General features: G+C 40.8%; 1 protein-coding gene across 1 annotated transcript in view; it reads left to right on the top strand.

The window, feature by feature from the left end:
- The first annotated feature begins 7,115 nt into the window (after positions 1–7,115).
- odad2 (outer dynein arm docking complex subunit 2) overlaps positions 7,116–13,360 on the top strand; it is a 77,805-nt gene continuing 71,560 nt past the window's right edge. Inside the window, exons 1-3 of the mRNA XM_071415150.1 lie at positions 7,116–7,196; positions 7,511–7,763; positions 12,962–13,119. Coding sequence (XP_071271251.1) covers positions 7,540–7,763; positions 12,962–13,119 — 382 coding nt within the window. The 5' untranslated portion in view covers positions 7,116–7,196; positions 7,511–7,539. The remainder of the gene's footprint in view (positions 7,197–7,510; positions 7,764–12,961; positions 13,120–13,360) is intronic.

The raw sequence follows: 13,360 nt of genomic DNA, 5'->3' as shown, positions 1-13,360 counted from the left end.
ATACCGTGAGGAGATCCTGAGGCCCATTGTCGTGCCATTCATCACGGCCCCATGTCGCAAGGATTTGTATACAATTCCTGAAAGCTGAAAATGCACCATTTCTTCCATGGCCTGCATACTTACCAGACATGTCACCCATTGAGCATGTTTGGGATGCTCTGGATCGACGTGTAGGACAGGGTGTTCCAGTTCCTGGCCATATCCAGCTACTTCACACAGCCAATTTAGAGGAGTGGGACAATATTCCACAGGCCACAATCAACAGCCTGATCAACTCTATGCGAAGGAGATGTGTCGCGCTGCATGAGGCAAATGGTGGTCACACCAGATACTGACTGGTTTTCTGATCCATGCACCTACTTTATTTTTTAAAGATATCTGTGACCAACAGATGCATATCTTTATTCCCAGTCATGTGGAATCCAGAGATTAGGGCCTAATGAATTTATTTCAATTGACTGATTTCCTATGAACTCTGCTGATTTTAACCGGTGTGAAATGGCTAGCTAGTTAGCAGGGTGCGCGCTAATAGTGTTTCAATCGGTGACGTCACTCGCTCTGAGACCTTGAAGTAGTTGTTCCCCGCACCTTTTGTGGAGCGATGGGTAACGGTGCTTCGTGGGTTGCTGTTGTTGATGTGTGCAGAGGGTCCTTGGTTGGAGCCCAGGTAGGGGCGAGGAGAGGGATGGAAGCTGTACTGTTACACTGACAGGTCCACAAAAATGTGCAATTGTTTTCTCTTTCAGAAACTTTTCCAGATACTGCATAAATTACTGCTAAAGATTAAACACATTCTATTTACAATAGACCCCAAGCATATGTCTTTTGGAGGTATGGGTAAGCTACAGTATTGCTGTGCGATAGGAACACAACATTAGTGCCTATTTAATCTCAGAGCCTATACCAAGGCAGGACATAGAAATCCAAGAATCTATTGAAAGACAAACCATTCATATTTTGCATGCCGTGGCCTAATGCCAATAGTTCCAATTTCTACAGCAAATAAAGGGTGTTATTGTCACCCTAAAAGACAAATTGTGTTTTCCAGGCTGAGTTATAATGCTCTTTCATACTCACACAGTTTCAGGACATAATTGATTTATAACGGGAAACATTCCTATGGCCTGTGCGAATTTTATAAATCTCAATATCTTTGGTGTGCAGACCTTTCAGAAATGGCACACGCAGACATTTTGTGTGAAATTTCGGCAATGGTTATAAATGAGGCCCCAGGCGAGAGGAGAGAAAAAGAGAGAGGGGGGGTGTATGGTGAGAGGCAACAGGGATGGCAGAGTGGTACTTGGTCAAATCAGGGATAATAGCTGAGCTCAGGGATACAAGCTGAGCTCAGGGATACTAGTTGAGCTCAGGGATACTAGTTGAGCTCAGGGATACTAGCTGAGCTCAGGGATACTAGCTGAGCTCAGGGATACTAGCTGAGCTCAGGGATACTAACTGAGCTCAGGGATACTAGCTGAGCTCAGGGATACTAGCTGAGCTCAGGGATACAAGCTGAGTTCAGGGATACTAGCTGAGCTCAGGGATACAAGCTGAGCTCAGGGATACTAGCTGAGCTCAGGGATACTAGCTGAGCTCAGGGATACAAGCTGAGCTCAGGGATACTAGCTGAGCTCAGGGATACTAGCTGAGCTCAGGGATACTAGCTGAGCTCAGGGATACTAGCTGAGCTCAGGGATACTAGCTGAGCTGGTAAATAGGTGTGGTTGGAGCCAACCTGTCTGACCTCAGATGAACCAATCAGGAAGCAGGATAGGGGACATTCCCCAACAATGGTTACGACAACTGTCCAACATCTGTGAAGTCCAATATCACTTTGGACAGTAGATGCAAGCGTTTTCCTCTTAACCCCAAAACAACTAAATGACAAACTATTAGGACTAAATAATTGGATTTGTTCACAGTAACATGTTTACCGCAAACATGATAACACAATGTTGCTTGTAGTATCATGCTAATGTATGTTCATACTGTCTATTAGGCCCTACAATGCATTTACGTTTATATACAGGTTGACATTTTACATTTTGGTCATTTAACAGATGCTCTTATCCAGAGCGACTTACAGGAGCAATTAGTGTTAAGTGCCTTGCTCAAGGGCACATTGACCGTTTTTTCACCCAGTCAGCTCAGGGATTCAAAACAATGACCTTTCAGTGACTGGCCCAACACTCTTAACAGCGGGGCTACCTGCTGATGTCACGGGAAACCTGGTCAGATAAAAACATGGTCAGCTTTTTCGTTCTATTTTTACATTAAATGACAGCTTGTGGATTTCAAATGCATTTCTGGTGATGGCAGTGTGGACATCAATCATTTGAAACGGCTGGAAATATTCAACTTTATGATGATATGATTTTCTAAAAGATATGTTTTGAGGTTTGACAGTGCTAGTTCAATTTCATTTTTTGAATTCAAAACCACTTGTAAAAGTGGTACAGGATTTAGCAGAGGTATTGGTGGGGTTTTGCCAGTGCCACCAAATAGCAAAATAAACAACAATTGGTTTTAATACATACAGATTCAAAGTCATTCCATTCCATAAATCTATGTATTCATGAATCTTGTTTTACTTCTATATTTGACAAGCAACCAGCTGCTCCAAAGAAAGCATTGGCACCAACAACTTGAAATATATACACAGCACTTGAAATACCACAATTACAGGTTTACATCCATAAGAAGCCCAAGCAATGATATTCATTGTTACAGAGCAAACCGTTTCAACAGTATCTGGTTTTGTTTTTCTTACAGTGAGACTAGTTTAGTGTAGATATAATGGACTTTATTGCTTTATATTGCACAGTTGCCCTTGATTTCCCTTCATCACAATTGGTTAACAATGTTTTGATTCATGGGCCGTATCTGAGTGGGTCTTATTCTAGAGAGGTTTGATTGCCTTTGGCTGGAGTTCCTAGTTCTTTACTGATGTAGCTATTATTTAGAAAAAACAAAGGTTATATAGATATCGAGGTATTTCCGATTCACTGACGTTGACACAACGTATGTTGATCCATTTGTATTACCCTCATATCAAACCATTTGAAAATATTTCAATAAGCAGCACCCGTGAATCGCCACACACACACACACACACACACATACTTAACGGCCCATTAATAATGAGATGCTCTCCAGCCTGGGTTTGTCAGTGAAGTAAAATTAAGTGCAGTTTTCTTTGGCACCTCTGTCTATGTCTGCCTCACCTATCAGTCCGTCCTCACTGAACCAAGAACCAGAAGCACTTATGTATTTTCCATGTTGGTGGGAATCCACAGTTACTCATCTATAATACTGCCTGTCCAAACAGTCAATAAACTGGGTGATTATTTATAATGACCCAAATCCTGTTTATACCCCGTTTATATCTAATGATAAAATCAAGCTGCTACGGGGGTGAGGTAGTAAAATATAAAAAATATCCCTATTTGCAGTGCCCTTAGGCACTGTACTCTAGGGCCACTCTAAATTGTTCCCTGGAAAAAGTTATAAGACAAGTCACCAAGTCTCTTGTTCATCATACTGCTAGTCACTCAGACCTGAATCTCTCTCAGAGCAACATTTGCACCACCGAACTCCCTGTCCCTACAAGACTCAGCAGATTATAGAAGAAAGTCTACAGCTTTATAACAGGAGTATACGGTAATACAATGTTCTCCTCTTGTTAGAACTGTTTTGGCTATTTTTACTATTTTCTATTTTGGAAATGTCATATATCTGAAATGTGTGTGACAGATCTTGCACTTGCTCATTATTGTGACCAGTGTCACCTCATTCCTTGCCTGGCCCGTCCTATGGGCTTGCATCCCAAACGGCACCCTATTCCCTATGGGCCCTGGTCAAAAGTAGTGCAATATATAGGGTATAGGTTTCCATTTGCGCTGCAACCCGAGTTAACTTAACCACGGCCCTGACCTGTGCTGAACTGCACTTGACATGAAGCCTGCAATAATACGAGTTCTCTGGACTGTGTGAGTGTATCTGGGAGGAAGACTAGAGCAGGAGATATGGTGTTATACTACCTCAACATGAGGAAGACTAGAGCAGGAGATATGGTGTTATACTACCTCAACATGAGGAAGACTAGAGCAGGAGATATGGTGTTATACTACCTCAACATGAGGAAGACTAGAGCAGGAGATATGGTGTTATACTACCTCAACATGAGGAAGACTAGAGCAGGAGATATGGTGTTATACTACCTCAACAGGAGGAAGACTAGAGCAGGAGATATGGTGTTATACTACCTCAACAGGAGGAAGACTAGAGCAGGAGATATGGTGTTATACTACCTCAACATGAGGAAGACTAGAGCAGGAGATATCGTGTTATACTACCTCAACATGAGGAAGACTAGAGCAGGAGATATGGTGTTATACTACCTCAACAGGAGGAAGACTAGAGCAGGAGTTGTGGTGTTATACTACCTCAACAGGAGGAAGACTAGAGCAGGAGATATGGTGTTATACTACCTCAACATGAGGAAGACTAGAGCAGGAGATATGGTGTTATAATACCTCAATAGGAGGAAGACTAGAGCAGGATATGGTGTTATACTACCTCAACAGGAGGAAGACTAGAGCAGGATATGTGGTGTCATACTACCTCAACAGGAGGAAGACTAGAGCAGGAGATATGGTGTTATACTACCTCAACAGGAGGAAGACTAGAGCAGGAGTTGTGGTGTTATACTACCTCAACAGGAGGAAGACTAGAGCAGGAGATATGGTGTTATACTACCTCAACAGGAGGAGGAAGAGTAGTCCATACTCTTCATCACTTGTTTAATTTCAGTTTAAACAGTTTGAGTATTGAGTACACTGTGGACGGATGGAATCATGATAGCAATGTACCTGGCACACAATACCTTTCTTCAGAAGTCCTCAGCATGTTCCCATGCAATTCATTCAACTGCTCCAGTCAAGCATTGGAGCAGAAGCATGGAGACTGGTTTTGTTTATTTGGGTGTATTAAGTTAAATGCTAAGTGCATCTAAGACCCAGCAGGTGCCCTAGACCGCAGAGCCATATTTGTTTTTGAAAAGGTTCTGGAAGCCCCAGACGGTTCCATTTAGCCGTTTTAACAAACAGAAATTAGAGTTGCTAATGAGTCCTTGAGCCAGAAATATTAAGGCAGTCATTCATTCTCCTTGTCCTTTTGTCTCTGTTTCTCTTTTCCCATTTCCTCTATCCAAGCTCCTGTCTGGACTCCTGTGCCCTGAGTCTGTACACTCTCTCTCCTTTTAGCCTGACCTAATACCCTGCTGTGGATATGTGGATTTCTCCTTTTCTTTTTGTCTCTCTCACCCCCCCCCCCCCCCCTTCCTCTATGTCCTATACACAAGCATGTGTATCTGGGCTCTTGCATTGCCCGAACCACTGACCTGATCAGGCATCCTGCTGTGGCTACGTGGATTTCACCTTTTCTCTTTGTCCCACATACTCTACACTTCTCTCTCCCCCTTGCTTCATTCCAAACTCTTACACAAGCCTGTCTGGACTCCTGTACCCGAAACCACTACTGCTCCGGCACCCTGCTGTGGCTACGTGGATTTCTCTCCATGCTTCTTAATTTAGACAGACTACCTTGTTCCAAATGAAATACCTGAAACGGGGAACTCATAAATCCTCCCTTGTAACAACAACAACCCTCAGGATGATGTTTCTTGATTTCCCTTTCTTCCAGGGATGAGCTACGGCTTCTCCCCAGGGATATCTCAAGCCCACATGACTGACTTACAATAATTTCTGTCCAGCGTGTTACCTACGAGAGAGAGAGACACACACACACACACACACACACACACACACACACACACACACACACACACACACACACACACACACACACACACACACACACACACACACACACACACACACACACAGAGAGACACACACAGAGAGAGACACACACACACACAGAGAGATGATAGTAGTTGTAGTACTGATGTAATGGTGAAGATGACCGTTATTTAGTTATAGTTTCATTTTCCATATTTAGATTTTTATTACATTACATTCTACTATTGACTGTTACCATTTTATTGATATTTTTGTATTTCATTTTATTATTTACTGCCATTTTATATTATTATTTGTTATTGGTTATAATTATATATATATATAAATATATATATATATATATAGAGAGAGAGAGAATATTTGCACAAATTGTTGCAGTTCATTCAGCGTAGGAAAGAGGGGGTTATAATCTAATGAAAACATACTCCAGTGTTATCAATCATGGTCTGGGGCACACTTAGCCAATATGAGGAGCCCATGGTAAATATGCAGGGAATAGGGTGCCATTTGGGATGCAACCATGGAGTTTTGGTACCTTTCTGTGGAGGGTGGATCACCCTATTAACTGTCTGACTCTGAGCTCACTTCTGGTGAGGTTAAAGGAATGGAAGGTTCCACAGTGGTGCACAATCAAAGGGTTAGAGTCTTCTGGTTATTTTCCTTTTGCATCTACCTGAAAAGGAAAAATATGCAATCGGATCTGGTTAATCAACTAGGCCTGATTTTTGGGTGGCCTACCAGTCTCAAAACATACCAATGCCTTTATCTCACTCTCCTGGATGATTTTTCTTTCTTCTTTTTTTGCCAACCTGAAATAATGAAATCATTTCCATACTCAACTTTTGAAATTACAGCCAGGTGAGGTGGCTTTTGTTTTGAAAATGAACACTTTTCATACAGTAAGAGGATGTTGCTCTCAATGACTGAATGAATGAAGTCTGAATTACTTTATTTGAATGAAGTCTGAATTACTTTATTTGCCGAGCCAAAATGGGTAAAAATCTACTTCAAATAGACTGTTTCCAGTTTGCCCAGAATGTTTGTCTGCATAACACTGCAGTGCCAAACCATACAGCAATCCTAGAGGATTTTTCTCTACTTTAAAAAAATGAACTATTCTTATGAAGGCATTATCAGACTCACGCTGTGCTAAAGCAAATATCACACCAGCAGGCTGCAGGCAGGAAGCAATGGAGTTTTGCGTTTCTGACTAATGTCATTTTTGACACGTCTCCCACTATGTTGTTGAGCGGTATCCTAGCAACTGGAGGCAGTGGTGCTTGTCTGTTTCCAAGGAAACCGACTAACTGCTAACGTTGATTGGTAGCTAGCTCGGGGTTCTCTAACAAAATAGAAGACAATTTCAAATAGCTGGTAAGTTGTCATATGTAAAAGATAAATGTTTACTGTACACTTAGCTAAAACATTTGCAAATTATTCGTTTTTTTGTGTATGAAAGCGTCAACACCTTTCAAAAGTTTGGGATGTGATGGATGTAAGCAACGCGGGGTTCAGCTGGCTAGCTAACGTTACATTAGTCAATAACCGGCTGTTAACATAGCTAGCTAGCCAGGTCGATACCGTCTTATCTGCCAGTCTACTATAACTGTAGCTAGCGATTTAATATTTTGTTGACATTTGTTGCTAAAAGTGTAATTGTCACCAATTAATCCACCATAGCGTTTCAGGACTTTGCCAGTCCCACACAGCTGCTACCATGGGGGTAGCGCTGACCAGAGCAGCGCAATGGACCACAGCAAGTTCTGGGATTGGAAAACTGGAGATCACTCCAGTCAACGAGTCTCTGCTGAAAGAGATCCTGGAGTTTGTGGAACAGTTCAGCTCCAGACACCCTCAGGAGGCTAAGCATGTGTTCAAGGAGCCGCTCCAGTGGACTACCTCTTTGGAGGCATCTGATTTCAAAACAGAGTATGACATAAGGTAATCATGAGGCAAGCTGTGCTGCCTGTGTGCTTGGTGTAATGTTACTGACTGGGGATGTTGTCATGGAGTCTAAACGTATTTTGAGCCCTGCAGCAGGACTCATATTTATGTTCTTGAATGTATTTGTTTTCTGTTCAACTTCAGTAGGACAGGAAACATCTAGACTACTTCATCAGAAAAGTCTGTTATTTTTTTCCCTGGCTGTCTGTATGTGATTAGTTGTTATTCTACAGTTGGTAAATAGTAACCCTTTGATTTCACATGTGAATTTTCCACGTTTTGCACAAGTGAAATTTTATTTCAGATCTGAAATTCCACATCTGAAATAATGTGAAACCGTGTGTTTTTGGAACACTTCACATGTGATGATATTTCATATGTGGATTTTCACATGTGACGATATAACCGTACAAATGCAGATTCATTTTTTTCCCCACATGAGATTTCACAGGTGATGCCCTGCAAACAAAAATGTGTCGTTAGGATACACACACAAACAGTACTTTTAACATAGTGTTTTCAACTTACATATTTGAAACATTTTGGCATACATTATTCAATTGTGTATTTTTATTTGTACAGTAATTGTTATTCAACATGTCATCACCTGGGATTTGAACTCATAACCTCTTGGTTCGTTGCATTCCGATCTTCCTGCTATGCCACCATGCCTGTGTCAATGACTGATTTCACCTGTCTTTCTACACTTCGGACTTAAGTAAAGTAAATCTCTGCTTAAAAATATACTCAAGAAAAAACATATTTATCTTAGTGAATCAGGAGTAACATTAAAACAGATTAATATGCCTCACCAACAGACTAATACAGAAAATCCTCAAATTGCTGAAATAAGTAAATGAAATCAATGATGAGAGAATAGTCAAATCCAGAAGTTGTGAGTTCAAATCCTCATATTGAAAAGTCAGTACGAAGTGATCATGTTACATTTTTTACTCTGTCTCAGCAGTTTACCACTTACTTTAAAACCCCCATATCATATCCTTATTTTGAGGGCCTAGATTTACCCTAATACAGTGGCCTGAAACTCATGGTTTACAGGCCATATTAGGCCTGCAAGTAATGTAATGCTGTCTTGCAAAGTGATGAGTAATTCCTATTGGAATCCAGCCACAATGGGGAAATCCATTTATTCACCTCCAACCTGCATTCAGAATGATTGCTGGGTTGGGAAGAAAAATATATATATCTTTTTGATTTAAGCCTTATTTTAACAGAGAAGACATGTCGATACTTAAGTCTCTTTTTTTCAAATGCGCCCTGTATGATACAACATACAGTGCATTCGGAAAGTATTCAGACCCCTTGACTTTTTCCACATTTTGTTATGTTACAGCCTTATTCTAAAATTGATTAAATTAGTATTAGTTAAATTAGTATTAGTTAGTATTAGTTAAATTAGTAAATTACAATACCCCATAATGACAAAGCAAAAACAGGTTTCTAGAAATTTTGGCAAATGTATTACAAATGTAAATAAGGTATTTCTGTTTTTTATAAGTATTCAGACCTTTTGCTATGAGACTTGAACTTGAGCTTAGGTGCATCCTGTTTCAATTGATCATCCTTGAGATGTTTCTACAACTTGATTAGAGTCCACCTGTGGTGAATTCAATTGATTGGACATGATTTGGAAAGGCACACACCTTGTCTACATAAGGTCCAACAGTTGACAGTGCATGTCAGAGCAAACACCAAGCCATGAAGTCGAATGAATTGTCCGTAGAGCTCTGAGATAGGATTGTGTCGAGGCACAGATCTGGGGAAGGGTACAAAAACATTTCTGCCGCGTTGAAGGTCCCCAAGAACACAGTGGCATCCATCATTCTTAAATGGAAACAGTTTGGAACCACCAAGACCCTTCCTAGAGCTGGCGGCCCTGGCCAAACTGAGCAATCCGGAACAGAAAGGCCTTGGTCAGGGAGGTGAGCAAGAACCCAATTGTCACTCTGACAGAGCTCCAGAGTTCCTCTGTGAAGATGGGAGAATCTCTCAGAAGGACAACCATCTCTGCAGCATTCCAGCAATCAGGCCTTTATGGTAGAGTGGCCAGACGGAAGCCACTCCTTAATAAAAGGCACATGACAGCCCACTTGGAGTTTGCCAAAGGGCACTTAAAGGACTCAAACCATGAGAAACAAGATTCTCTGGTTTGATGAAACCAAGATTGAACTCTTTGGCCTGAATGCTAAGCGTCATGTCTGGAGGACACCTGGCACCATCCCTACGGTGAAGCATGGTGGTGTCAGCATCCTGTTGTGCGGATGTTTTTCAGCAACAGGGACTGGGAGACTAGTCAGGATCGAGGGAAATATGAACGGAGCAAAGTACAGAGAGATCCTTGATGAAAACCTTCTCCAGAGTGCTCAGTACCTCATTCTGGGGCGGTTCACCTTCCAACAGGACAACAACCCTAAGCACACAGCCAAGACAATGCCGGAGTAGCTTCGGGACAAGTCTCTGAGTGTCCTTGAGTGGCCCAGCCAGAGCCTGAACTTGAAACCGATGGAACATCTCTGGAGAGACCTGAAAATAGCTGTGCAGCGACGCTCCCCATCTAACCTGACAGAGTTTGAAAGGATTTGCAGAGAAGAATGGGGGAAACTCCCCAAATACAGATTTGCCAAGCTTGTAGCGTCATACCCAAGAAGACTTCAGGCTGTAATCACTACCAAAGGGGGTTCAACAAAGTACTGAGTAAATGGTCTAAATACTTACGTAAATGTGATATTTCCGTTAAAAAATTTTTTTAAATAAATTTGCAAAAAAATCTAAAAATCTGTTTTTGCTTTGTCATTATGGGGTATTGTGTGTAGATTGATGAGAACATAAAAAAAAAAATGCACTTTAGAATAAGGCTGTAACGTAACAAAATGTGGAAAAAGTCAAGCGATCTGAATACTTTCAGAATGCACTTGTGAATATGCACATTATACACATATATATATTGGACCCATGTCTTCCAAAAAGTTATACTTTTGACTCATCTGTCCATAGAACATTTTTCCAAGAGTTTTGATGATCATCCAGGTGCTTTTTGACAAACTTGAGTCAACTTTTTGGATGAGATGGGTCCCATTATGTCTGGCAAAAACCAAACACTGCATTCCACAGTAAGAACCTCATATCAACGGTCAAGCATGGTGGTGGTAGTGTGATGGTTTGTGGATGCTTTGCTGCCTCAGGACCTGAACGACTTGCCTTAATAGAAGGAACCATGGATTCTACTCTGCATCAGAGAATTCTACAGGAGAATGTCAGGCCATCTGTCTGTGAGCTGAAACTGAAGCGCATTTGGGTCATGCTGTAAGACAATGATCCAAAACACACAATGAAGTCTACATGAAAATGGTTAAAAAGCAACACATTTGAAGTTTTGAAATGCCCTAGTCAAAGTCCAGACCTAATCCCAATTGATATGTTGTGGCAGGACTTGAAAAAAGCAGTTCTGCATGCAAGAGTTTGCCAAAATTCCTCCACAGCGATGTGAGAGACTGATCAACAACTTCAGGAAGCATTAGGTTGCAGTCATTGCAGCTAAAGATGGCACAACCAGTTATTGAGTGTAAGAGGGCAATTACTTTTTGATTAATGGTGTTTATTTAAATAGTGAAGAGAGCAGGTCCCAAAATCGACCCCTGTGGTACATCAAGAAATGCAGACTTAACCCCATCAATCACGATGGCCTGAGTTCTGTCACTAAGATAATCATTAAACCATTCACACGCGTCAGAGCTCAGGCCTATTGAGGACAACTTATTCAATAAAATAGCATGATCAACAGTATCAAAAGCTTTTGACAGGTCCACAAACAAAGCAGCACGTCATTTAGGTGTCTGAAGCATTGACAATACCATTAACAACTGAAGTGGTTGCTGTAATAGTGCTATGCCCAGGCCTAAACCCTGATTGGTTTACATTCAACATACATTTCTCAGATAAAAAAGAGCAAAGTTGTACATTTACCAAGGATTCAAGAATCTTAGCTAGACAAGGAAGCCTTGAAATGGGGTGATAATGATGAAGATCACTACTATCCCCGCCATTATGGAGTGGTAGCACAAGAGCTGATTTCCAGACTTTTGGAATATTTCCTGATAACGATGTGAGTGGTTACATAATAATCAGATTAGGCTTAGTCACCAGCTGGGTTAGGTTTAGATCATTACACATGTCTTTTAGATTGTCCGAAGCCTCAATTTCCCAATCATAATTTACGTTACCCAGGATAATAACTTTTGATTTAGTAAAGGAATACAACAAACTAGTTAACTCCTCGAGTGCACAAAGGTTAGCCGAAGGAGGACGATAGATCCCTTTAACAGTTATGGATACATTTTCCCCCAGACAAAGTCTTAAAGATAGTAGCTCGTTATTACGGGCATTTATTTAGCAAGAGACATGGATTTCAGTAAAGAGACAGAAAATATGTTTTATAAAAATGGCCACTCCACCACCTCTATCTACCCTGTTTGTCAGCTCAATATTATACTTTTTTTTTTTCTTTATCTATGAGACTATCTTAAACAGAGAAACTGTGACAACCATTTCAGTAATGGGTGCAATAAGTCCAAGTAACAGATTGGAATAGTTTAGAAAAATTTATGTTATTTATATTTGAGTAGCATAAGATGAATTAATCAATCAATATACATGCAAAAATATAGATATTGAAACAAACAGTTCTAATAATCAACCTGCAATATAGCATGCAGGGAAATAGGATAATGATGGCCGTGGTTTTGGTTTAACACTTCTTATTACCACCAACACTGGGGTTCTTTTACACCAATGAGTGTTAATTTCACACTTACAGAGTTAACACCTGACTCAACACTAGAAATGTTACATGGGAAAATCCACTCTAGGTAAAACTGACCAATTTTCTGTGCATGTTGCTTTTACATGTTATCACATTAACTTCAACTAAGATCACATGATCACATGCAATCACATGAGATTACGTGATGACATGTGGAACACGTGTTTTTTCTGTAAGGGAAACCAAACAAGTGCATTTACTGTAGATTTCACATTCCCTTTTCCTTCCGAAAAGCATATTTATGATATTAGCATAGACTCCGAATAGAAAAAGTATCTAGGCATAGATAGAGAAGGAAAACGGTGTGCGTGTTGCTAGTTTATGCTTAAAAATATGTGTGTTTCTCTATTTTCAGTGGCCCCGCTGTAAAGTCACAGGAAACAGACAGGGATGGGCATCCTATGTTGCAGCTCACCCCTCCGAGCATTTCTGTGCACAGCTTCAGTCAGCTGTCCAAAATAGTGCAGCTGGCAACGGATAAGCAGCTCAAGGAGGTCCGAGCTTGCCTGGAAGGTAAACCATGTCAACCACAGAATGAGACTTTGCATCCCATTTGCATCCTAAATAGTCAAAGCTGCATACTTCCCATAAGCCACAGGCATAATTTGTTTGTCCTCCTTGTTATCGTCTACTTTCATCCAATTAGAAACTGGCATCAGATTATGTTTGCAATTCTTCAGTCATATTTACTGTACCCTCCAAGCCATAATGTGGTACTTGCTAATAGCTATGTTAGTTTGAGAAAAGAAAACAT

Source organism: Salvelinus alpinus, chromosome 8 (genome assembly GCF_045679555.1).
Source record: "Salvelinus alpinus chromosome 8, SLU_Salpinus.1, whole genome shotgun sequence".
Lineage (NCBI taxonomy): Eukaryota > Metazoa > Chordata > Actinopteri > Salmoniformes > Salmonidae > Salvelinus > Salvelinus alpinus.
This window is presented reverse-complemented; position numbering and strand designations above follow the sequence as displayed.